This window comes from Gambusia affinis, linkage group LG17 (assembly GCF_019740435.1).
Source record: "Gambusia affinis linkage group LG17, SWU_Gaff_1.0, whole genome shotgun sequence".
Classification (NCBI taxonomy): Eukaryota; Metazoa; Chordata; class Actinopteri; order Cyprinodontiformes; family Poeciliidae; genus Gambusia; species Gambusia affinis.
The window spans coordinates 13,399,178-13,426,275 of record NC_057884.1 but is presented as its reverse complement, the minus strand read 5'-3'; the positions used below and the strand labels follow the sequence as shown (position 1 = coordinate 13,426,275).

The window sequence follows — 27,098 nt, the reverse complement described above, 5'->3', positions numbered from 1 at the left end:
GAAAGCACAGTAACACAGTATTGCTGACAATGTACCACAACTGCAAGAATGATCCAAAATTTAAAGGTTTACCCGATTCTTGGCAAAGCTGGAGTGGATTAGTGAGACATGGTGAATCTAGCAGATTAATATAGCTGGCAGACTCAACCACACAGGAACAGAAACACTTTTTATTAATAAAATCATCTCCCAAATTAGTTGAAAAGTTGAGTTGTTGGTATATGAAATAGCATTGCATTCCACTGATATAAAAAATTTCGTTTTGAGTTGTTTTAATTTGCTAGAGCAAGTGGTGTATGTATGATTAGCATGTCAGCCTTTCACCACTTTGAGGATTTATTTACTCTTCAACAAGCTCACTGTAAGATACATTTCTTCTACCGATAAAGCAACTATTACTGATAACTTCTCAGAATCTCACTTTGGAAAACTCCAAGTTGACGACATATGGTGTACAAGTAGACTAGAAATGAGAGGTAAATGACTTGGACATGTAGATATCACATCAGCCTGATATTTTGAACTAATGTGTAAATGAGGGAACTGAAATATTACCATTAAACCATAAAACAACCATTTGGCAGCTGCTATGGAAATTAATAACAAAAGGGTAGAGAAACTTAAGAAATGAGAAAGATCAATCTTTGTCTTTAAATGTTTTATTTTGAAGGCCTGAAGCGTTCAAAGTCTGAGACTGAGGCAGACCAGTTGAGAAGAGAACCTGCTGTACAGCTGCATTACAGTCTTATACATTTCAGTCAAAAATACATCCTGTCTTGAGACGCACACACACCCACACACGCACATATATTGGAAAAGTAGGTACAAAGGGAAAAACTTAAGACTGGAATAGAAAGTAAACTTGATGCATAGACACCTACTTTGAACCTTCCTTGCACTCTCTGGTTATCACTTATGTTATCTGACCTTTCAAATGTACCTGCTCCTTACACTATGTGTGCTTAGAAAACTGCTTACTTGCACGGGAAATAAAACAGACATGTTTAAGAAAATAAAAATGTAGACATATGTGCAAATTTTTCCACTTCACAGCATACAAACCCAAAAACATGACCATGCTAAACTCTGTCACAAATGCAATGCTGTAATGTATCTACAAGGCATCCTTTGTGCTCGGTGACCCTCACTTACTATTTTAAGTGGCTGTCAGACGCTCTGACTGGTGCTTGATAGCACTATCGCTCCACTCATGATTCCACCACTAATACCCCAGGGGCTTGTTCTAGACACGCCAGTTTTTGCAAAATGGTGCCATTGATATAATGATAACTTCTCCTCGCGTGTGAAATTATTTCTCCTCCATGCTCCACTGTTTTTTTTTTTCCTCGAGTATTTTAAGTTTATCTCTCAGAAGCGCAAAGTGGATTTTCTGTTGTGATGCAACATTTGTATAAAAAAGAGCGATGTGTTCAGAAACTGCAAATTAGATTTAAAATATTCCATTTGCAAAATTCCAATGAAAACAGCTATTAAGTTAAGCTCAGAATTATTACTTAGATGTTATTGGTAACTGCTCAGCCTGTGGTCTGTGCCTTGACTACACACTACACACAGACATACAAAAGAGCTTTCAGCAGCACCAGCTAAAGGAGAGGCGTGGGTACACATGGAAAATATGCACAGAAGACTCCCTCCCTCCTAACTGACTTCTCTCCCTACATTCCCTCTCAATCAAACAGAGCAGGTACTCCAACAAGAGGCAGTGCACCAGCCCCTTCTATTCAATTCTTCTTATATAATAAAGCAGTAAAACTGAAATTTGACCAAACACCATTAATCACAAAGGTTTTGAGCGTTGTGCTTAATGGACAGATTCATACTGGGCATCTATGGGTAGTTCATTTGCCATTTAAATCCCACCTATCTGTGTCAACCGGTCCATAGAGCTGAACATTAATACAGCTGGTAGCTGTTCCAAGGCTTGGGCTGAATCCATCTCTTCATGCATCACTACAGCCAGAAGAGGGGAGTGTGTGAGAAAGGCTACACTGTGCAGATGCCATTATAAATAACATGTTTTTTCATAGATATATCAAATGTACTGGCATTACAGCAGATTGCCATACTTGTGTACTGTGAAGTCTTTATTGTGTGGTTGTTTATGTGAAATTACTTTTGATTTATATGGTTCTCCACAGGATTGAAAGTATTATTATAGCTGTGAGATGCTAAAATGTTTCCATTGACTACATTATTCGGCTGGCAATAATGTAGAGTGCTGTTATTTTTCAACATGAGCTGCATGATGGAGCAGCTGATGGCATTGTTGCTGGTCCTGGGTTCAAATCCTTCATGTATGGAGTTTGCATGTTCCCCCCATGCACTGGTGGGCTTTCTCCAAGTGCTGCGGTCCAAAAACATGACTATCAGGTTAATTGGTTACTCTAAATTGCTAGAATTTATGAGTGTTTGTGTGAATGTGTGTTCGTCTCTATGCTGCCCGGTGATTGAGGTGACCTGGTGTAACCCACCACTTGCCCAGTAACTGTTTGAGATAGACACCAGCAACACATCCCCATGTGTGAAATGTGGCATTTGGATTTTATTTATTTTTTTATCCCAATCATCACAGCCGTTTATAAATGTTTGTACATGTAGGAGCATTTGTGTGATTGAATTATCATGCCTAAAATTGGTCATTTCTGAACAGTCTGCTTGATGTTTGTCTAATTGTTGTGTGTCCGTCTTTTATTCTCCTCACACAAGTTAACATGTTTCCACATTCCACACTTTTTTAAGGGTTTGCTTCATTCCTTTGACCCTGTTTTAGTCTATCCCTGCTGGTTTAACACTTCAGGGACTAGCACGACTAATTAGAGTAAGAAACAGGTGGAGTCACTCTGTAACAATCAGTCTTGTTTGTGGTGCAGGGGGATAAAGCCCACATAAGGCAAACTCTTTGTTTTTGCAGGTTGAGCACCGGAAGGGGGGTCTTGAACTTTTGACACACACAAATGGAGCCCCTCTGCAGCTTGCCAGACTCTGCGTAATGTTCTCCACATTGGCTTATGCGCGAGTTCAGTAAGTCAAACCTCTCCATCTATTTAAAGTAATTCAGAAAAGAAAAAAAACTATGTTCTGTCTGAAAAGTTAGTCATCGTGTTGCCACAATGCTTTTTTTATGCTTGTTCACAAAAATATGCAATTTTTTTGCACACCAGTAAGCATGAACACTTCTTTTAGAGGGTTGTCATAGTTGCTGTGTTACGATGGCATGCCACAAGGCATGTTTGAGGATTACATCCACTTTATGATCAAACATCTTCAATCTCACTGTTTAATGCGATTTCTGTGTTGAGAGTGCAGGCAATCTATTTAATAAATTGACCTGGATTACTTGGTATCACCAGTCTCGCTTTAAGACTTACTGGCAGAAACAGATTTTTAGGATCTAACGCAGTACATGTTTATTTTTTACCAATTTACTTAAAACAATCAAATATATCAGATCTTTTGATGGATGGAGCTGAGCTGGAATGTTTTATGAAAAAAATCTCCAAATACACAAAATTTCCTCAAATACTAAACCGGGAGTAAGTGGGGATCCACCATTTTATTTAAAATGCTTCATATGTGAGATATGGACATTTTTAATCCTGTTTACATAGTTTACAAAAAATAAGGTAACAAGAGTGAGATTAATAAGTACATAGTCATAAATTTGCTTCCTTACAAATCAGAAAAAGGTCTAGATCAGGGGTCTCAAACTCCAGTCCTCGAGGGCCGCAGTCCTGCAACTTTTAGATGTGCCTCTGCTGCACCACACCTGAATAGAATAATTAAGGCTCTGGAGAACTGATCTACACAAGGTGGAGGTAATTAAGCCATTTCATTCCAGTGTTTTGTACCTGTGGCACATCTAAAAACTGCAGGACTGCGGCCCTCCACAGGAAACTGTTTATTGTTTCTGGTACATGTGAGAATGTTGAAACAGCCAAGTTAGTCTTTTTCTAGTAAGGAGAAAAGTTTGGTTTATAAGGTGTGAAGGACACAAGAGTGCTCTGCACACCACACAAGCAGAGAAAAAACATAAACGCTTTCTGCCATTTCATTAAAGCAGTTTGAGAAGTGTGACGCGGTGATGTAACTGTAATGTTTCTTTCATTGATTATAGCTTGAAACAGTCTAAGCTACTACTCCTCTCTGCTTGTCATTGTTATTTCAACGAGATTTTACCAGCAGTTAGTCTGTCTGTGCAAAATCAAAACAGACTTAAATGCTTGATGCCAGATTGGTGTAGTAAAGTGGGCAGAAAATAAATGTTAACGGACCTTTGAGTAAATCAGCTGAGGCAAAACTCTTAAGATATTCATCTCCATCAACAAAAACAAGAGAGTTTATTTAGTAGAAGCTCAGGGAGGCATGGACCAATAACTCTGAATACCTTTCAGAAGCAAGAAAAAGAAGGGGAAATGACATTGGCTGTTTTTGCCTGGAGAAAGGAAAGCCATTTTATTAATAAGGATTTCTGAAGCTCTGACATGGAGGTCGTTGTGAGAACGTTTTGTTGTTGTTGTGCCCATTGTTTACGTCTGAGCTGCAGGTGTGTGTCGAGTAATGGATGTTTTTTATGAAATGACCTCTTGGATTGCTACTGTTGTGATCATGAGATTGGCAATTGGTAAATTAATCAATTTTTTTTTATTTTTTTTTACTTTGTCAGCAGTATACAAAAAAGTTTTTAAACTCCTCCAGTGAGTTTTAGTTTATTATTTTCTGAAACTTAATAAAGAAAGTATCAAACTGACTCAAGATTAAGGTGGAATCTTTTTCAATGAGCAATGTAGCGTAAGCATAATCATAAGCTCACATTCTGTTACAGTTTAGTTTACTCAACTTGTTGGAGGCTGTATGAATTGACATTTTTATGTGAATCACATTCTCCGACACTTACAACTTGGCATGCATAATTTATTTCTGTGTGTTCCACATGTGTAATTACTGGGTGCACCTTGTCTATCATCATACAAACCAGAGCGCTATAAATTCAGGTTTGCACACGATGTTATTTTGCTGTCTGCAACACAAAGTTAAAAATATTGCTGCTTTGCCTTAGACAGGTCAGATCTTGTCTCAAATCCTTTCGATCTGAAATACTTGTCAATCAGGTTCTAAATTTAATGTGCAGGGTTTAGATAAACTCCTGGATCACTCCACAAGTTGTATCTTTAAACATTGATATTGGCAGAGAAAATGATTCAATACCAGTGTTTTCTTGTTTTGTCTCTTTGGATATGACATCTTGACATTGTGCAGAAAGAGTCAATGAGTCAGACCGAGTGAGAAACATTGGCAGGGTGAGGAAAAGATGAAGGGAAGGAGGGGGAAACTTGCTGTGACAGCCTTTTCACTCTTCATGAATAGTGTTCTTCGTCCCACTCAGCTTTCTTGGTGACTTCAAAGCATCAATCTCAGCTGAGTGATTTGCTCTGCTTTGTGGGAATTTTGAATATTCAACAGGACCTCTGTCTTCCTATCTCAGCAAGTGGATTGTTATTCTGTAGATTTCCCTGCTAGTGTCTTTGGCTTTGGAGCTACTGCTCTATGATCTACGGTTTTCCTCAGCACCCCTGTTTTAATCTTTTTCTCTTTTTACATTCATTCATCTGAATTCCAAATAAACAGAGAATTAATAAAGGTGCTACATTCTTCTTCATTCCTACAGGAATGTTATGTTTTGATATTGTGCTTGCATAAATTCATTGAATTAAAAATAAAGTTTTAGTCCTGCTTGTAAGGCAAACATTGATTTGAAGTTTAGTCAAAACACCAGGAAATGTTAAAGTATTGTAATCCAGCACATAGTTTTATCTTTATTGATTTAGTTTCTGATCTTTGGATATGTTAAGAACCATCCAGACCGCTCATATCAAGAACATATTTACTTTCTCTTGCCAGACTTGCATCTAAAAAAAAAGGAGAAGCAGTTTAGTTTTAATGTGGAGCATAGCTGGAACAGAAAGCTGGGTGTGTTTTCAACTTTCAATCACTTGGGACTATCTTTTTATTGTATTTTTTTATATATATGGAAAAATCCCCAGAAATATCCCAAACATAACAGTACTGGTGAAACAAAATGTAATTGGAACTTTTGTATTCATTATTTAAAGCGTTATGTTTTCATCATTTTATTCAATACAGTTCAGTTTATTTTTTATTTTTTTAAACTCAATTAATAAATGTTCTCCTCAAGCATTTTCTGTGACAGGTTCTATTTCTATGACAGTCTAAATTCATTCAGTCTAATTTAATTCAATGCTATACAGAAAGAGCAGTACTTCACAGCAGTGGTCCCCAACTCTGGTCCCAGGGCTCACTGTCCATCTCGCCTGTTTCAGATGTCTCTCTACTCCAGCCCTGCTGACAATTGTTACAAAAGCTTGTTAATGACCCATTCATTTAAACCAGGTGTTCAGCAGCCGGGAAACACCTAAAACATGCAGGACAGATTGCCCTGAGGACCAGGGTTGGTGACCTCTGCTTTACAGTGCAGTGCAATACGCTACTTTATAGAAATAAAATTACCTTTATCTTTACAGAACATTACAGCTCATTTTATTCTGTCCGTTCTATAGTAACACAATACAGCCTCAACAGACCTTTATCTATGAAGAAAACCAGCTGATTGCATCATATCTTCATTTTGAAGGCCTCCATCCTGAGAAAGCAAGTGGTGACAGTTATCTTTTTTTAGAAAGAAACCTCCAGCAGAACCAGATTCACTATGAGCCTCCATCAAAGTTTGTTCAGCTTTTGTTGTATTGTGAATTTTTTTCTTAGAATTGACAAAAACAAAGCTGTGTTCTTATTTTGCTAAGCTTTACATATAAAATACAATAAAGGTGCATATATGGTCAACCGAACCTCTGGTCTGAAGCCTAAGCCCTTTAGAATATCATTACACCATAATGTCCAGGTCTTGGATGTGAAAATGGAGGCATATTGTTGAGCATGAACTTGAAAAGTGGTGGAAATGCCTAAAATCTGGAACTTATGAAAGAAATATCTCGCTAAGATCTGATAGTTTAGCATCTATGGTGGAATAATAATAATCTCAAAAATAAGATTTTCTTAGTTTTACTCTAGCTGCTTGTAATACGGACAATGATGAATGCAATAATTGATTGGATTTTGTTTGAAAGATCCAACACAGGCAACTGATTCAGCATGTTTTATGTTTTAGAATTAAATTACTTTAAAAAGTATGCTGCTGATGTATGGAAATATAGCTGTTTCTGAGCAGGACTTGGCCTCTGACGTTTAGGATCCTAACAATGTCTCTAAGCCTTCTTGTAATCTGTCAAAAACAAGTGATCCCAATATACCAGACTCTGTCAATTTATGACGACAAGGTTAGTGCTCCTTTTTTTCTATTTTTTTTTTTCTGACGTTCAAAACCCCAAGTCTGATCTTTATCCTGTTGGATGATGAAGATCACATTGAACCATCCGATCTAGACAGCTGTGATGCCATGCTAATAATCTACTCTTCAGGAGTCAATGACAGCAGATTTAAGTGTGAGCTGCTGAAAATCCTCTAAATTTCACAGAGCATAGGATCACTTTAACTCCATCTGAAACTTTGTTCATGATACGCATTCCATCTCTGCACAAGGTAATTCCATCATCTGTGTCCCACCATGGCTTTTTGTTTAACAGGTTAGCACTGACTTTTCTCAGTCATCCGTCTCATTTTTCTTGCTGTGTGATGGAACGTGCTTGCACTTTGAAAGTCCTTTATGAAATTAAGAACTTAACAAATTTCCATGGTGCATTTCAATATCGGCACGCGTGTTCATGTAGCATCTCTGTTTCAGAAGCAAATATTTTCTTATGAAATGGAGATAGATTTCTTTAAACAGTTAAGTGGTACTATTTGAACTTTTACTGTGACAGGCTAGAATTTGTAGTGCACATAATCTACAGAACAAACTGAAAATGACCTCCCCACAGATCCCTCCCTGCTTCTCTGAAAGTGAATGAGCCAGAGTAATACATCAACAACTGCTTTGATAGCTCAAAGCCAGGCACTGAGGACCATGAAAATGCATTTTACACATTTTTCTTGTGTACAGCAGACATAGTTCACCTCAATGTGCGTCGCAGCTGCAGCACAGTATTTCTATTCTGCTTTTGCAATAATAAATTGGCCTCAAATTTATCTCTGGGGCAACAAAAGAATTACAAATTGAATACCCCTACTTCAGTATTTTTTGATAACTCTTTATTAATGAATCAACATTAGAATATTAGATATACATTTCCTAAGCCCTCACAGATAAGAGATGTATTGAGGTGGGTTGAAGTGGAAAGCTTCCCAAGTCTTTCCTGTTTATTAGAATTTTTGTATTTTTATTTGGTGCTGAAAGAAATTTTTTGTTGTTTGATGTTTTACTTGATTCAATGTGGATTTTTTTTTCTTGTGTTCCTTTATTGTTTTGTAAAACACCCCAAATTGCAGGTGCTAAATGTTCCCTTTGTTGCGCCTGATCTGCAATCTAAATATTCTCTAGGGATTTTTACAAACTGATTGAAAGGTTGTGTTTTATCTCACTAAGAAGAAATTAAAGTACAACTAATCATCTTGAAAAGCACCTTCATAAATTAACCAGTTTGAAGACTTTTTAACTAATCTTGGAATAACAGATGTGCTTTGCTGTTTAAATTCTAACCATTGGCTAGAGGCAAAGAAAATAAGAAAGGGAGCAGTAATTTGCCTGAAAATAGGCCTCACAAACAGCGTGTCCCTCTTGCAACCCCCTCTGTGTGGTGGCGTGACCCCCACCTGCAGAGCCGGCCACTCCACTGAACTTTCCCGGCCCTGGCCTCTGTGCCGAGTGGGCTGTCACTCCGAAGAAGCTCCATGCTGGGCATTTGATGGAGCGCAGAAGAGTGTGTGAAGTGCACTGACCCATTCACATCGCTCCCCATGCACTGAGACCCCAGAATAGGCTGACTTATCGTATGTAGCACACAGCTCTGCGCAAGTCAGACGTAAACAGTTACAGGACTGGTGGAGCTCCAGGAGGGAGAGTTGACTTCTGGGGGCTGCAGTTCCCACCCAGTCAGTGTGTAAGAGGGGACAGGTGGTGGGTGGAGACACCCATATGGTGGCTGTTGGTTTATTTTCAAATCAACCCTTTTTTCAGTTTTGTTTTCCTCTTAATGTTTGATTCAGAATGCTGCAAGGAATCTTGTTCCTAAAAAGACATGTTTACGGTTTGTGTGGTTGTTGTCGGGAGCTTGTTCCAGTCTGTCAACTTGCTAATTGTAATTTGTAGCATTCATAAATCATTCTCCACTGGAATTTGTGCCCGCGGTTCCTCTGTTTCTACCATAGTTTGGTTGAGTTTTACTTGCTGGTGCTGCATTAGTGTGAATTTGCCAAAGCCGAGGCTGTGCCTGGGGGTGTTGGCTCTAATCGCCTCTAATCACCTGACGTGTGACGGCCTGATCCCTGTTGCATTTTCACCCCTCACTGGCCTGTGTGAAGAACTTAACACGGTTCAGCCCACATATGAACTATAAAATCACACACTTGGGTGCAGATTAATACACGGCATTTGGAGTTCAAAAGACATCTGTGGCCAGCTTTAGTTCAATAGTCACACTAAGAAGAGTGAGGGTCATGGAGAGCTTGAAACCCCTTCCTGTTTCATTCATTGCATGTGATTGGAATTTCAGACAAAAGTTATAATTTGATTACTTTTATATTATGCTCATACAAATAAAAATTACCTTTTCATAATGATGCTGTACCCCTGTTCAATAAATCTATTGGTAATTCTTGTTTAACCAAGTGACCATTTGGGCCCCCTCTGTCTTCCATTGTTATATTACAGAGTGGAAGCAGAAGAGTTTTGGAGAATCTGCTCTAAACTGGATTTTGTCTTAACTGCCTCTTTCTTCTTGGGATCAGTCAGACACTCTGTGCCTCACAGGACTAATACCAGTAGATTTAACCAGATTCTTTGCATATTTTCTTTGAAGTCCTTAGTTCCACATAAAGTTTTCATGTCCTTTCAGGAAGGTTTCACATTTGTTACCGAGTTTCATGCTTCATTCATTTTGTAGGCAATTTCACGACCATGCCTCAGTTCCTTTTGCTACATCTGCTTTGTTTCATTTTATTTGCCTTTTCAGAGGCAGATAAAGTTTGCAATGCCTGTGTGTGTGTATGAAATAACAGAGAGAACATGTGTGGATATACTCAGCTGTTACCTCTGCTGTGAAGCTGCCACAGAGCTAGACGAATAACACAGTGAGAGAGCAGCGAAGTAACACCCTCCTCTTCCCCCTCCTTTTCTTTTGTCCCAATCTTCTTTCTCCATGTCTGTCTCCCAGGCTGTCAGTGTGGAGGATTGCTGCAGGCTGCAAGGCAACTGTGAGAAGTTCCTGGGAGCTCTGAGAAGTAGACTGGGAGTCACTCGCAGAGAAGGAGAGGACTCCAACCCTTTCACATAGAGGATAAAAAAGGGAGACCTTCTTGAGCAGGAGGCAGCACCTCTGGGATTGGAAGGAAGCCGGAGCTGGCAGGATGGTTGTGGTGGCGTGGCTGTCTGCAGAGTGGGCCTGGCAAGCTGTTGTTCTGGTGGCTGGACTTGCATCTCTGAGCTGTGGTTCTGACGGTAAGTGCCACACAGAAAACATCTTGTAATTCCTCTATATTTATGGTTGCACCATTACTTTTATAAATGAGGTACCTCTCTTGTTAAGTTTTGATATGCGTTCTTTTGTAAGACTCATCATGCTGATCATGTTTTCTCTTGTTTTGCTTGAGATCACAATGAGCTGACAGGTTGATTGTTACTTCTGGGAGGTTATTGATCAATTTCCCCCTTCTGGTATTAATGAGGGATAAACTCTATTGAGAGAAATGATCTGAACCCCTCTAATTGTTTAAGAATGGACACTCAGTTTACATTGAATGTGAATATGTCATTGTGCTCTAGAGGCTTTTGACAATATCAGGGGTTTGGTAGGTTCCCACCTTAAGAATGATTCTTTGCCATTGAAAAGAAAAAGTGATCATGTTTTCTAAATGACTAAAATAGGCTCTGGAATTTTGTATTTTATAGCCACATATTCATCCTAACATAAATCATGTACTTGACATTCAATAAGACTCAAATCTTCAGTAGAATTTATTTTTCCTTCATAGAAATGAATAACATTTTTTCATTATTTATTAGAGAGACTTTGTTTTGAACTTCAAAGTACAGTTTCGTAGATTCATTAATTAGCAAAAAAAAAAAAAGAAAAAAAAGTGAATCCCCAGAGTGAGGAAGATTATTGTTTGCAGCAATGCTCACACGACAAGTCGTAAAATTATCATTTGGGCCCCACATGTTCCAACAAACACAAAATGTTTATAGACGGTCCCATAAAAAGATGATCTAGGACATTTGGGCCGATGACTCTTTACTTTCTCGTTTTGCTCCTGGTGTAAGTTTTAAAAATCAATTGTTTTTATGCTTTTTATCTCAATTTAATTTCTCTTCTGTTTTACTTAATTTAATTTCTATTATGTTTCAAATGTGTACTTGTCTGAACTGTAACTTATTTTATTTGTCTGATATTCCTTAATGATCCAAGTTCCAATGTTTTATTCACTTGTTAATTGGCTTCTTTCTGTTGACTCTTCAAGATATAAAAGCTCAGCAGGGTTCAGATAACGTTGGTGAAAAATATTGGAAATAGTGAGATCTACCTCCATGTTACAATAAGCATAAATACACATCTTGCACAAAGGCTCTCTGTCCTGAAATTGTGTCAAAACTAAAGACCAGCTGTAAACTCCCAGACTGACAGTGTGGCTCTGAGCTAAATGTAACTTTCACAGTTGGTCAAGAAATACCTCAGCTGCTGATGAATGCTCCTTCACAGAATCTCCCAATCTCTTCTAGATGGACCAAAGTAAGAGTTGAAACTCTCTGCTAGGTCTGAAACTCAACAGCCACCCAAATATATAAAGAATGTGGAAAGTTGGAGTGGAAAAAAATAGCTCAAAAGAAACATTGATTTCCACTTTCCCAGCCACAGCTATGGGAACCAGTGGAGGATCAGGCTTATATTTTTGCCTTTGCTGACTAACAAATAATATATGGACTAAGGATCTTAGATTTCTTTGCAAAGTTGGGTTCCACCATGTTTCTTTGTGATTCGATCTTCAAAAGGTCACCCTAATGAGCTAAACATGTGGGAGATTGCCATAAATCTGGGCAGCAAGGTCAGTTTGCCACCTGTTTCTGCAACCTGGTGAGGTTCACTGAAAATAGATGAATGGTATTATCTTCAGGTTTTTAAATTATGTCATTCAAATCCATTTCTCTTATTCAAAATGTCAGACTTTGAGATAATGTGTGTGGGTTTTGTAAAGGAGAAAGCAGCTGGTTATAAACCCTTACAAATGTTAATGCTTTGACCTGACAGTTTTATCTGATTGTGATTTCTTTTTAAGTGCTCCAATAAAAGAAATTGCATATTGAAAGCCTTCCCCATGCAAGTTGTTTTTAAAATCTCTGTCAGGACAAGACTACATATTACATAGTTGTTGTTTAATGAGATGTCACTGTTTTAAAACTTAGCCAAAATCATTGGAATAGACATTTTAAACTCTCTTGTTTATATTTTTATAAACTATTTTTATAAGCAATTAGCATGGTTAGCTAAATATCACTAAAACAACTGTTTCTGTTTGTTTTCCTAGCGAATGTAGATACTTTGCTCTGGTATTCTCAAAAGGCTGCATCCTTTCCAGATCCAGCATGTTTATAACAGATGGTGGTTGTAAAAGCTCATGAGGATAAAAGAGAGAAACTCTGCAATTCCTACCCGCTTGTCCTCTGTCTGAATCAACTGACATGCCCCTATCTATTGTACATTTTTTATTATTCTACACTTGTACGCAGCTTCCCACGCCGTTTTGTTTTTAAATTTTTACGTTTGGGACTGTCCAGTTACTGGTCAGGCCCAATCAAGCTGAAAATGTAATTGTTCCAGTCTCCAGGTGATTTCTTAGTAGCTACTTGACTAAATCTAACAGCTGGAAATTTAAAAAAAGATCAGGTTTCTTTATGTTCTCCACTGTCCTGCATTGATCATTGACATCACATGCATGAGTAAAACTCACAGATCTCCTGTTTACAAAAGTGAAGTGTTTTTTTTCTCCACACAATCTTAAAATGTTTTTTGATATCTAGAGGCACATTGAATATATCTTTATCTGCAGGAGTGTTTTTTGCATGTTGGTGTGTGTGCGCTGTGGATTCCACTGGCTGGAAATACATGAGTGAAGAGAAGGGGATAACTGTGATCTGTGTGTTATTTGCAAATAAAACAGAAGTCGTGATTTTTTTCACATTAAAGACTGCAATATGAGGAGAAAACATCTCAAGTTCTCTATATATCTTGAATTCAAATTCAAATGGGCTCCAATTTATATGGTTGTTGATGACTACCATCAGAATCTCTTGATTCCAAAGCAAATATTCAAAATTTCCCATACCAGTTGTTGGGTTTTTCTTAAATTACTATGTGACTTTGACACTTCCTTTCGAATATGTGTGTGGAAGTTAGTGTTATGCAGCAAGGTCAGAGTGCAGCGTGCCATAGAGGCCCAGCGTTGCAACAAGGCAGCAGTTGGTCTTCAGCAGGACTGGGTACCTTCAGCCTTCTGTGAGCTGCTTCCTGTCAGGACGTGAATATGGTTCCCCTCACACAGAATTTGATCCTAGTGCAGATGTGCTTTTCTAGCAGTCAGTCTAGCCTTTTATTCATAGTCAGGCCTAATTATTCATACCTCTAAAGTGTTTCTCAACCTTTTTTCAGCTGGGGTCCTAACTTGAAATTGCCCCACAATAACATAACATATACAACCTTAATATATACAACTTGAAATGAAAATATTAGTCTCTTAATGTACTTATTGTTGTTTTATTTGTTCATTCATGCTGTCTGGTAAATGTGAATGGCCACCAAAGCCATGAGTCCACTCAGGGCATTTTGAGTGGACTGAAAGTGTGGATGTCAAACACATGGAAATCAAAAAAGAAGTTGTTCTTTACTACCAAGTGTTGTGTGTATTAATAACATTTAGGGCTATTTGTAATCTATTAGCACAACAAAAGAAAAATAGAGTTGGTTTGCTGGAAACAAAAATCCTCTTCTGCACCATTAAACATAAAATTATCCACCAATTTCTGTCATTTGTATTCATCTATTGTATTTAACTAATTAAATTAAATTAATTTCATTTTCAATTTAATTAAATTTTCAGTTAACTTGATGAGTCATTTTTAATTAAGTAAAAATAACAATAGCTGTTGACGTGTGAGCAGCAAGCAAAGAAAAGTTCTCACCAACTGAGATTTGTTCCTGGCATAGAGCCTTCAAAAGAACTGCATTTCTCATGAATGACATCAATACTCTCAGCAGCAGGTATGACTTCCTCTGATTATGTTTATTCCTGACCTTGTATCTTGGGCTTTTCTCTGGTGTGACCTGATTTTAAGCCACTTAAATTTAAAGACAATTCTTTGGTAAACTAGCTGTATGAGTAGCACTTTGTACGGAAGAGGATTAGGGCCACCGAAGAAAAAACAAAAAAAAGAATTCTGAGTTTAAAGTCAGAATTCTGAGTTTAAAGTCAGAATTCCAAGATTAAAGTCAGAATTCCAAGATTAAAGTCAGAATTCCGAGTTTAAAGTCAGAATTCTGAGTTTAAAGTCAGAATTCCGAGATTAAAGTCAGAATTCCGAGTTTAAAGTCAGAATTCCGAGATGAAAGTCAGGAAGTCAGAATTCCGACTTTAAACTCAGAATTCCGACTTTAAAGTCAAAATTTAAGTGGGACACACTTTCAAAAACTCAGTTCTTATTTTTAGTCTTCCCTTTAAACTCAAGTTCATCTTATGGAAATTTTTGTACATAAAGATAGAAGCATATACCCTTTTTTTTTATCAGAGGCATTGTTGTTGGCTAAAGTAACATACTGTGGTGAGACTATGGCTGCAGTCTTTCAGTACATCTGTAATGAACCCAGCATATTGTGGCTTTTTTCCAGTAAGTCCAGACCACACAGATAGATAGAGGAGCAGGGAAGTGCATTGATGGGAATCATGGGGAGACGATGTTTAAAAAAAAATTATCAGAGAAGATGGGATCAAGGTTGCATGTTGAATCTCACACAACAAAGTACAGAAAAACACAGCATCTTTGCTTTTTGTGTTCATAATTGTGTGTGAAAGACAGAAGCCTAATAATAAGGGTATTTTGTCAAATAATGATACAATTGAAAACTTTTTTTTCAGTTCAATCAAAAAACTGAAATTCAAGTGTTATTAGATTTAATTTACATACATGATGATATATAGTTTTTGCATTTATTGCCACTAATTAAGATTGTTATGGCTCACAATCGTAATTGTAAGCAAGTTACTATATAAATTACATAAGACCAGTATGTGCATGTACTCTAGATGCATCTCACTTACTGTCTGCTAGACAACTTAGTCAGCAGTCTTTATTATAATTGTCTGGCTCGTAATAATACAAAAATATATCTGGTTCTACTGGTCTTATGTAACATTTCAGTTGTCTGAGGATCTAAATATTGGCATGAAAGTGACTGTAAGTCAAAATTGTTAAAATTACCGAAAAAAAAACAGTGTTTAGAATAAATGACCTTTTCCATGATATTCCAATTTGAGATGCAACTGTGTGTGCACAGTGTAATCCATTTTTACTCATCACTTATTAGTTTGCAGGCCTCATTTTGCTTTGAATATTCCTTCTGTGTTTAAATACACATTTGTTGATTTAGCAGCTCTATGCAGTATTCACATCTATGCGCCACATTTTCTCCATGCAAACTGTGTGAATTCCTGAAAGTTAGACTCTGACTTTGGCACAAGAATGTAATGTGGTGCTGGGTCAGCGGCACAAAGATCCCTTTGTGGGTGGTTGTAGCCTTCTGGCGAGGCAGGCCGGTCTCACCAGGTAGACAGGGAACAGGTTGAAGGAAACGGCATGATGGAAACAGATGACCCAGAATGGGTGTAGCGGCAGAGGCAGCGAGACGGCGTGGAATGCGCTTTCTTGTATGATGTTTGCACATATGTAGGTGTCTCATGTGGCAGAGGTTCTTTGAAGCCTGCAGGGGGGTGGTTAGGAGGAATGGTAGTGCGATGTTAGGGTGGAAGAGGATGCATGGCCCTCCTGCAGGCAGGGTGTGACCCCAGTAGAGTCGGGCTGAACTCTGGAGGCTCCGGGGAAGATGCCTTCTTTGAGGAGGTTATTTATTATGGCCACCTGGAGCAACTTATCTCTCCTTCCCTCTCATGTTTGTCTCGGTACCTTCGATGATGAGCGATCAGTCTGTCTTAAAGCTCACAGATTAAGCAGCTGCTGCTCAAGTGAAACAGTTCTGTTAATGGGAGCACTTTATAAAGCTTTTTTATTGTTGAGATTTTGTTCTAATCTCTGGAAACATTAATCATGGCATTGATCTCTAATTGTTAATTTTATTGACTGCTATTGTCTGTGTCTGAACCGAAGCTCTCTGGAACATACCAACAAATCCTGATAATTATGTCATTAAAGGTAAAATAATAAATAACCCCCATCAATATAGCTGAGTTAAAGTATTTTTCTTTCTGTGATTGTACAAAAACTCAACCACCAAACAAAAGGAAATGTTGATCATATGCCTGAACCATCTGAACTGATTTTTGAAAAATCAATGGGCTTGTTTATGAATCAGAGCTGTTTTTTGCTTACTCTGCTTACACATGACAGACTAATTTGGGAGCAGTAATACCATTGTTGTTAGTAGTGGAGCAGTTCATCTTTGCTGCTGACACCTCTGCGAATGCTGCCGCAGTTATCTGTACATATTTTCTTTCCAAAATTAGCATGTTATGTGTCCCAATCTCATATTTTTCTCTGAAATGTAAAAGTAATACAAACATTGGTAATTGCTTTTGCACTACCACATAAATTCACGTCTACAGTCTTCTATATCTCTGCTCTTGGGGCTACAGTCAATCAGTACCAAGAAAAATAAATGCTGTTCCTGGATTGGCTTCTCTCCAAATGGCAGCCAGTAGCGTGTCAAGTAATATTGCACCTGGGTATTTTAGCTTCCCAAGCTATAGTTTCTTTTGATCTTGACATGCTCTATTGAATAAATCTGTGAATTTTCCACAAATAATTTGGAGTCACAAAATCTGCAAATAGGTGAATCCACAAATACTGAACTATTGAGTTCAGCCTAATTTGGGCCAATCAATTTGTCAACCTGTGTACACGGTTTTGGCCCACATGTCTAAATGTTACACCACAGAGCAATCCTTCAGACCCCATTGTCTTTGAAATGTGAGACATGCTCACTGGACTCCCACAAGAAACTCTTTGTCACGCATTGATCAATATACTGATTATCAATTTATCTACACTCAGGAACTGTTGGTTGCATTATTGACTCTCAGTTCATATTGAAGGTTCTTTTCCATAGAGAGAAGGACAGACAAGATTATTAACCAAACTGTATTTGTAGATAAAGAGGCGAGAGCCAAGGTTACAGCAGCACATAAACTGTGAAGGTTTACAGACCCGCTGACGATGACGCTGAGCTACACTTCCAGTTCCTCCAGCAGGAATAATTCACCCATCTTCCACGCTCCAAATTTCCCAGACTTTGACCATGTTTTTGTGCTATATCACGTCAGCGTTGAGGAGCCGCCTGTGGAATGCGTGGGGGACACAGATCTGTTTCAGGATGACCTTGAGTGTGCCGCGCCGCAGACATAGCAAATTTAAAGCTGTGTGAATGTTTAGGACAGGAGTGAAGGAAGGAAAAAAGATGGTGTGCACTTTTTCAGGTGCACTAAGACTGTATTTACCATTTCATTTCAGTTTCATATTTTTCCTAGTTTGACATTAAAATTAAGTTCTTTAATATAATTTAAAAAAAACATATTTGTAAAGATTTGTACATTTCCTTAAAATGAATATTTTTTTTTACTGTAAAACCATAATGTATAATTAACAAAAATTTTGAAATTCAAGTATTTATTTATTTATTTTTTACCAATTCCACTTCACCTGCATCTAAGATTAAGGTACAGACAGTTCTAATCAGACCACGTGTCTTTGAGTTTTAACCTGTCAATTTCAAAAGTTTGTCCGTTTTTTGTATTTTGTAAAGGCTACAAAATCAATTAACATAATTTATCTACTTTTTAAGTCTATTGTTAAATGCAACAGTAATGTCTTCCTTTTATTAACCTCAGGACAACATGCATAAAACATGCATCTGTATAAAATTAAAGTGGGAATTTTCAGCTTTAAACATTTAAAAGTGAAAGAATCTGATTTTTCAGTGAATTACCTGCTTACTACAAGTCAGAAGTGTCCATAACCTGCTCTTGCTGTCTTTGAATGTTCGCCTCTGACATAAAAGGAAAAATAAAAAGTGAAAACTTTTTATTTTTTTAATTTTTTTTTTTTTTTTTATAGAATCTAAGTAGGAGAGATAGAGAAACCAAGGTTGCTATTAGGGAGGATCTGAGCTGCTCCAAAAACTTCCCCTCTGACTGAAACAGCAACACAGATTACACTGAATGGATACAGAGTTGCATTTAAAGAACGTTCAGTCTGTTTATACCACTCTTTGATTACATAGTTCTCTGGAGATTTACTTACCGCTCGTTTTCAGTCGCTGCTCTGCTGTCAGGCTGCTTAGATCTGCTTACACCCGGCATAATGAAACCTATAAGGGAAGCTTTTCTTACAAATGACTGACAGAGTCAAAGTGAACATCCTTGATGTGTTGTGCAGGTCTTTTCTAAACAAAACTCCAGATTTTGAATTTATATTTATAACTGCTTTTGTTATAAAGTGCTTCTGTCTTGCTTTCTGGGTCCGTATAAAAGACCGTGGCAGCCTAAAGAGAGTGAGGGAGTGAATGTTAGACTTTCAGTGCGATGAAGGCATCCATCTAGTGTGGCACAGAACTGTTCAGCTTCCTGACCACAATCGTCCTTAGGGATGAGCTGCTGTCAGAACTCGTTTTACTCTTCATAGAGGAACTACGTGTACCTTCTGTTGTTAAAAAGAAGCATTCCTCTTTAATTGTGATTTTTAAATAACAATTGAACTGTTTATTTCTTACAAGATAACCAATTTCTGATCATTTTCTTAGTTTTAATTTACATTTGGTCTTCTATGCTGCTATTGTTAGTTTGGCAGGTGTTGAACCAGATATGAGTAAAACGTGTTGGATTTAATCCATAGAATCCGCTTTCATGATATTTGAAGTATTCTTATCTTCTCTGTGAACTTGATAATGCTCAGAACTGTATATTTGGAGATTAACTTGGAGACTAACATTGCTGTGTTATTCTGTGTGATGCTGAACATTCGTGAAATTTCCACGACTATCCTTGGCTTTTAGGTATATTCATTTAAATCATTTAGAGCATGTTAAACACTTAATCTGCTCTTTGAGTCATTTTTTTCAATGTTTCAGCTTTTGGCTTTCAACTTGACAGTATCAGAGATTTTATTTTTAATGTATCTCTTTGTGACATGCTGTAAATAAATAATTTAAATTAAAACAAAAGCCCTGGGGAGAATCTCATAAGTGACTGTAATAGGATTGTCATTTAAAATTTAATTGATCCTGAGTGTAGACAAAATACAGATAAGTTGCATAAGTCTACCGAGGTCAGAAAATACTTGTTTTATTTAAAGTAAGACATCGCCTTTTGTTTTATATAAATAAATGTTATCATAATGAAAAAGCAAATGTTTCCCTTACAAAAAAATCCCACGAAAATCACATGTGGTTCACACAAATTTTACATGTGAATCATGTGAATCACCTGTGAAAGCACATGAATACATGTGATTTTGGAACGTTTTGTGGTAATCACGTGAATCACACATTTCCACATGTGACCACATGTGATCACATGAAAATCACATGTAAAAACATGTGATTTTTGGTGTGATTTTCACATGTGAAAGACCTAAATCACACCAAAAATCAGATGTTTTCACATGTGATTTTCATGTGATCACATGTGGAAATGTGTGATTCACATGTGATTTTACCACAAAACGTTCCAAAATCACACGTATTCATGTGCTTTCACATGTGATTCACATGATTCACATGTAAAATTTGTGTGAACCACATGTGATCACATGTGATTTTCGTGAGATTTTTTTGTAAGGGTTGAGGTGGCTGTTTTGCTTAAAAGCCATTTTTCACCGTTACATAGAAATAACAATGAAATATCACTTAGATTAAGAGGAAACTTGCATACAATAAATTACAAGGTAAAACTAACCTACTCCAATAAATCAGATCTAAAAGGAAAACTCTTACATTAAGATGTAGTAAACAAACATAATGTGTAAAGCAGAGGGACAATAAAAATTCTGATATTACTGATCTGATCTAATATCCTTTTTTCACATTTTTGGGTTTTAATAACTGGAACAATTATCAATATTAATGTAAGTAGACTATTTAAATATATCCCACTCTGTCATAAATGTACATATGAATTTTACTTATTAAAGAGAATTATTGCAGTAAATTAACTTCTGTATGAAAATTAGGCTCTGTTGAAGGGCTTTAGTGCCTAAATAATCTAGTCTTTATCAGATGCTAAGATAAAATCAAATCTCTGAAGTGTACACAACAGAGATTAATCTATGTTAGTATTAGTATATAAAATATTGACGACACTTCAAAACCCTTAAATATGTATAAAATACACGATCCTATATATTAAAAGGTAAAGCATACCTCTGTTGATCTGTCTTCTTCTGTCTCTCTGTGTTATAGCTTTTAGTATTTTTAAAGTAACATTTTTCCCCTAAACAGCCAACCTTTTGGACACAATGCTACTGAGGAGTGGATGGAGGGAGGAATCGGACGGGCCATCGGAGGACAGCAGCAGCACCGCCACAGTTTCAGCTGAGAACACACTGCGGTGCCACTGCTACCCTCAGTGCCCCGATGGATCCGTCAACAACACCTGCATGTATGCTGGAGTACACACGCCTTCGTGCTTACACACAGAAAAATGAAATTACTCTATAATGAGCCTAATTACATGTATAATGTAAAAATTAGCTGTTGACCATTATTAAAAGGATGAAAATCAATGTTCAATCTTTTTGTGCAATAAATAGAGAGGTGAACTAACCATTATTTTACTACTGCTTGACTTGCGCAGAATGTTTGATTCAATCTGGCAAAATCTTTCTTGCATTAAAGAAGTTAGAAACAAAAAACTGTAGACTGTAACATTTCCATAAAAATTGTTAAAGTAATATTAACTTCAAGTAGATTTTTTTGGTAACACCTTATTTTGAGGAGGTATGCATAAGACTGACATGAGTCTGTCATAAACATGACATAACACACGTCATGAACACAAATGACCCTTCATAAATGTTTACGACTGTTGTCATGAAATGTCATTTGGTAAATGGCATATTAATGGAAATGTGCACTAAAAGTTGCATTAAAGGTTTATTGAAAGTGTCAACTTTGCATTATTTAGTAAGTAATAACACTTTTAATGGAAAGTTCCCTTAAAGCTTGCATAAAAAGTCCAATGCAAAGCTGACATTTGTCAGCTTTGCATTAAAAGTGTAATTTAACAAATAACACTTTATGATAACAGTCATAAGCATTCATGAGAACAATTTTTTGTTCATAACAGTTGTTATGTCATACTTATGACAGTCTTATGTCAGCTTATGCACACCCCTTCAAATAAAGTGTTAACAAACAAATCTAATTGAAGATAATATTACTAGAACAATTTTTAAGAAAACTTTACAGTCATAGTAAATGTAAAATTGCCTTTTTCCTTTCTATGTTATTTATAAAGATTTATAACAATTAAAAGAAGTTCAGTTTATTAAATTATAATATGCATCATTCAAACTTTTATATATTTAATATATGATACACCTGTAATTGTTTATTGTTCAGGTAATGGTTTGTGTGCATTGATTTCAGGACCAATGGTTTCTGCTTCACCATGGTTATGGAAGAGGAGGGGGGTCATGTTGTGTTGAGCAGAGGTTGTTTGGCGCTGAGTGGCTCTGAATTTCAGTGCAGAGTAAGTTTTTATGCATGTATGTTTCAAAATATTTATCATGCATCCTTCATCGTCAGACACTGTTAGGTAATTTACTAATGCTGACTTGGGCAACTGCCCAGGTGACCTATGTTATCCACCACCACTGACCTACATCCAATTGAAAAAGTGTCACGAATTACAAGTTTTTGTTAACAAAAACTCTTTATGCAATTTGACTTGGCATGAACCACATGGGAGAAATTAATATAACAGCTGGAATTGTGACCAAATATTGACTGAAATACAATGTATGCCATATATTTTGTAAACAATCTTGTATAAAGTATAAAATCATATCCGGGCGTGCTGTGGTAGCATAGGGGGTAGCGCGACCCACATTTGGAGGCCTTGAGTCCTCGACGCGGCCGTCGCGGGTTCGATTCCCGGACCCGGCGACATTTGCGGCATGTCTTCCTCCCTCTCCCTTTCCTGTCAGCCTACTGTCGTATAAAGGACACTAGAGCCCACAAAAAGACCCCTTGGTGGGGAGAAAAACAAAAAAACTAATATCCAAATGTGACAAAGTAAGACTTTTGCAAGGCACTGTGTCTTTCAGCTCCGAGTTTTTTATTTTTGAATTTTATCACAAATATTTCTAATATTCATCTAATTGTTAGAATGTTAAGATATGTATATTTTGTGTTTTTAAAGGACACTGGGAGTGCACGCTCCTGGAGAGTTCTTGAGTGTTGCACGGATCATGACTACTGCAACAGAAAACTACGTCCAACGCTTCCTCCGATCATCACATCAGGTAGTTTACCTCACACAGTAAAACCTGCCGCACTCTAAGGTTTTTAAAGTGGCTTCAATGGGGCCAACGCTGGGTCGGTGACGGACACTGCCAGTTTAAACTATTACTAACTACAGTGGAGGGGACATGGCTCCTGCTGCTCTGGAGAAGCAGAGGAGAGAGTGGCAGGCGGAGCAGAGAGTGCAGACTTGGCTTGTTTTCTCACTCTGTAATGAAAAGGACAGGCTCTCCCCAGGGCCTGCTTGAGTTTCTTGCCTCAGGACGGATGTGAGGTATATGTCCATCTGTCACTCCATGGCAAGCCAACACACACACACGCACAAACACACACATTTGTTCTCTTTCTGCCTTTGTCAGAAACACTCAACATTTTGCTTTTGCAAGTACATCCAAGACTCAATTGGCCATCTGATTTCTCAGCTAAGCTGTAGACAAATAGAGTGTTATGCTTTTTTGGGATGATGGCAGGGCCGATCATGCACTGTTCTGCAAAAGTGTTCATAACCTGCAAACTCTTTGCATTTTATGCCTTTAAAACAACAAATTACTTTGTTGAGACTTTATGTGATAAATCAGAACAGTAAGCGTAGCACATAATCATGAAGTAGGAAGTTAAACATACATAATTAAGAAATATACTTCTTTGCATAATTGCTAAAGAATGTCTAAGAGGAATACTTCTGCAAATTTAAATGCTCATGGTTTTATTTTGATTTAGTTAGATTTTTTTTTAGTAAATTTGGAAAGACAAGAATCAAACCAGCATCAGTTCTAATGGAAGAAGATATTAAAAATCACATTGTGTAACATTTTTTAACATTAGTGTTATAAAAAAGTGTTAAATTTGCACTTTTTGTGCTGCACAGGGGGAGTATTTGCCAATCTTTTTTCAATAAAATAAATAATGTAAGTCAAATGAAGTATATCTTGTTTTTAGTCCTTTAGCTTTTGTTTTCCATGAAGCATCTGCAGCCTCTTCAGTGTGTGTGTCTGTGATTGACAGCACCGGGACAGAAAGGCCAGAGATTCTGAGCTGCTTTGGGCCCCTGGGGTTTCTGCAGCGATGTATGTCACTGCGACACGCAATCCGTGGGATTCAGGAACGGGATGTGATCAATAACGGGCTGTGAAAGTACTGTGCGGGAGGTGGAAGGGTAGTGATGGGGCGGGGGGTGTGCATGAGTAAGACCGAGGGCGATTGAAGGGGAGTAGCTTGACGCTGCCACTCACAATTAGAACGATTCCTAAGTTGATAAGAGAGAGTGTCATCCTCCATTAATCAGTAACATTTTACCAACCCTCCTCTTTGCTCATTTAAATCAAGGACAGAAATAACTTTTTTTTTTACTCTTGTTTAATTTTTTTCTTTCAGAATACGTAGACAGCAGCATCCAGTACATTGCCCTGTTCATTTCAGTGGCAGTTTGCAGCATCTTTTGTGTCGTTCTCATCCTCTGCTATTTCAGGTACAAAATGCCTTTATGAACATTATAAACCAATACATTTATACTTGCTAAACCAATCCTTCTTTCCCCCTCCACGGCAGATACAAGCGACAGGCATCGCGGCCGCCCTACAGTATCGACCTGGAGCAGGATGAGACATACATTCCTCCCGGGGAGACTCTGAAGGATCTGATAGAGCACTCCCGCAGCGCCGGCTCCGGGTCTGGATCAGGACTCCCTCTGCTGGTATCAAATAAAAACAGCATGTCTTGGCATGTTTAAGCACAGGTTAAATTTGCTTATCTAGAAAGACAAGGGAAATTTTCCATGAGTGCTCTATTTAAATCCCGAGTGCTGTTGTAAGAAGAGGTGATGCAATCCAGTTGTAAAGAAGTCTTGTTTTGCATGATTTGCAAACCATTTCATCATAAAATTTTCATAAATTATTAATTTTAAGAGCCTCCAACTGCAACACAACTAATAGGAATCACCAAAGACATGCTTCACATATTCAAAATCTTTTCATAAAAAAAAGTCTGAAAAGTATCCCACACATTTAGGTTTAATTGGCTTTACTCTGTGTAAATGTGTTAAATCTAACACATTTGACAGAATATACTTAAAAGCAAAACTTGTTTTGGGTGCAAGTGAAAAATAAGTTTTATTTTTTAAAATTGTGCTCTTGCCTTCCCTTGTCTAATTCCACAATCTGAAACTGCCCATTTAAGTCATGTCAGAAACTGCTGTTGGTATACATACAACCAGATCCACATGTAGAATGGTCTAGTGAAAGCCCAGACCTAAAAGCAAGTGAGAATCCAAAGGCAGACATAAAAACCCATGTTCACAGATTCTCCCCAGGAGTTTCTAGATGTGAAAATCTTCTAGAGAAAATCTCTAAACAACTTTCAGATGTAATTGCAGAAGGTTTTGTGTTATTCAAGAAAGCATTGACTCGGGTGAGCTTTAGATTTAAAAATGTTCTACTTGGTATTAGTTTATTATAGAAAAAATACCTACAACATACATAGAAGTTTGTAGTTATAACTCAACAAAAAGCTGAAGAAAACGAAACTGCTTGTGTTACGTTGAAAGGTTCAGCGGACCATTGCCAAGCAGATTCAGATGGTTAAACAGATCGGAAAAGGCCGATATGGAGAAGTGTGGATGGGCAAATGGAGAGGGGAGAGAGTGGCTGTCAAAGTCTTCTTCACAACTGAGGAGGAGAGCTGGTTCAGAGAAACAGAAATTTATCAGACTTTCCTGATGAGGCATGACAACATACTGGGTAGGTCGACAAAACCCGAAGGTTTTTCTGCTGGTGTTTGTTTCTCCTCCCCTCATCCAACCTGTCTCGTCTGCAGGATTCATCGCAGCTGACATTAAAGGAACCGGCTCGTGGACTCAGCTGTACCTGATTACAGACTACCATGAGAACGGATCCCTGTACGACTACCTCAAGTCCAACACCTTAGATGTCAGCGCTCTGCTGAAACTGGCTTATTCCTCCATCTCAGGCCTTTGCCACCTGCACACAGAGATCTATGGCACACAGGGCAAACCTGCTATAGCGCACCGAGATCTAAAGAGCAAAAACATCCTAGTGAAAAAGAACGGCTTCTGCTGTATCGCCGACCTGGGACTTGCTGTCAAGTTTAACAGGTATGGGAGGCCTTCCTGGGGTCATAGAAGAGTTGTTTTGATGCAGATTATTATAAGGCAGAATAAGTGCATCCTGAAGCATAATTGTGTTCTCATTGTCCGTTTCAGTGACACCAATGAGGTAGACATCCCTCCTAACCTACGAGTTGGGACCAAGCGCTACATGCCACCTGAAGTGCTGGACGAGACCCTGAACATAACCACCTTCCAGTCCTTCATCATGGCTGACATGTACAGTTTTGGTCTCATTCTTTGGGAAGTGGCACGGCGATGCACCTCTGGAGGTCAGAAAAACATACTTTAGTCATCAGAACTCATTCCGATGTTTTATTGCCAATGATGACAGAGGACGTTGACTTTCTTAAAGGTGTTGTTGAAGAACATCAGCTGCCCTATCATGACCTCGTGCCCACTGACCCTTCATATGAAGACATGAGGGAGGTAGTCTGCATTAAGAAGCAAAGACCTTCGATTGCAAATCACTGGAGCAGCAATGAGGTACTATTTATGTTTTTGATTACTTTCAGCTGCCAGAATCCAATTTAGTAATGCAAATGTACATTCTGCTTTGAGAAGATTTTTATGTTGGAAGTTAAGAGAAATAAATTGCTTCATTTAAATAGCTTTACCTTACCTCTAATTTTATTAAGACACCTGTTGTTTTTTTTCCTCAAATAAAACTTTTACAGCAATAGCAACATGTAAAACTTTCATTCCGCCATCTGTGTTTCTATACTCATTATTTTTCCTACTCCTACAAAGGTCTGTCAAACAAACTGCAAACTGTTAGTACCTCAGTTTTAAGAGGCTCATTACATGCCAAGAAAATATTTAGAATTACGTTTTGTTTTCGGTTTAATGTGTTTCTAATCTTCATAAGGATTTGTGTGTTATCCTCTTAACAAGTATATATTTTTGAAGATGCAGGATTTCACTTTGATATAAAGCATATTTATTAAGTGTTATTATGTTTATTTTTAACTGGAGAATAACGAAATTACCACATTTTCTTTCAGAGGGAGTTTTTTTGTGCTTTCAATTTATGT

General features: G+C 37.6%; 1 protein-coding gene across 4 annotated transcripts in view; it reads left to right on the top strand.

The window, feature by feature from the left end:
* Positions 1–27,098, top strand: part of bmpr1bb (bone morphogenetic protein receptor, type IBb) — a 48,473-nt gene that overhangs the window by 19,318 nt on the left and 2,057 nt on the right. For 2 of the 4 annotated variants that reach the window (XM_044096287.1, XM_044096285.1), the window contains 11 exons: positions 2,933–3,042; positions 10,365–10,648; positions 20,919–21,078; positions 22,068–22,170; positions 22,843–22,945; positions 24,318–24,411; positions 24,492–24,636; positions 25,486–25,678; positions 25,755–26,052; positions 26,161–26,336; positions 26,420–26,550. In XM_044096287.1, coding sequence (XP_043952222.1) covers positions 10,558–10,648; positions 20,919–21,078; positions 22,068–22,170; positions 22,843–22,945; positions 24,318–24,411; positions 24,492–24,636; positions 25,486–25,678; positions 25,755–26,052; positions 26,161–26,336; positions 26,420–26,550 — 1,494 coding nt within the window. In that variant the 5' untranslated portion in view covers positions 2,933–3,042; positions 10,365–10,557. The remainder of the gene's footprint in view (positions 1–2,932; positions 3,043–10,364; positions 10,649–20,918; positions 21,079–22,067; positions 22,171–22,842; positions 22,946–24,317; positions 24,412–24,491; positions 24,637–25,485; positions 25,679–25,754; positions 26,053–26,160; positions 26,337–26,419; positions 26,551–27,098) is intronic. The other 2 variants (XM_044096288.1, XM_044096286.1) reach the window with 1 other exon arrangement.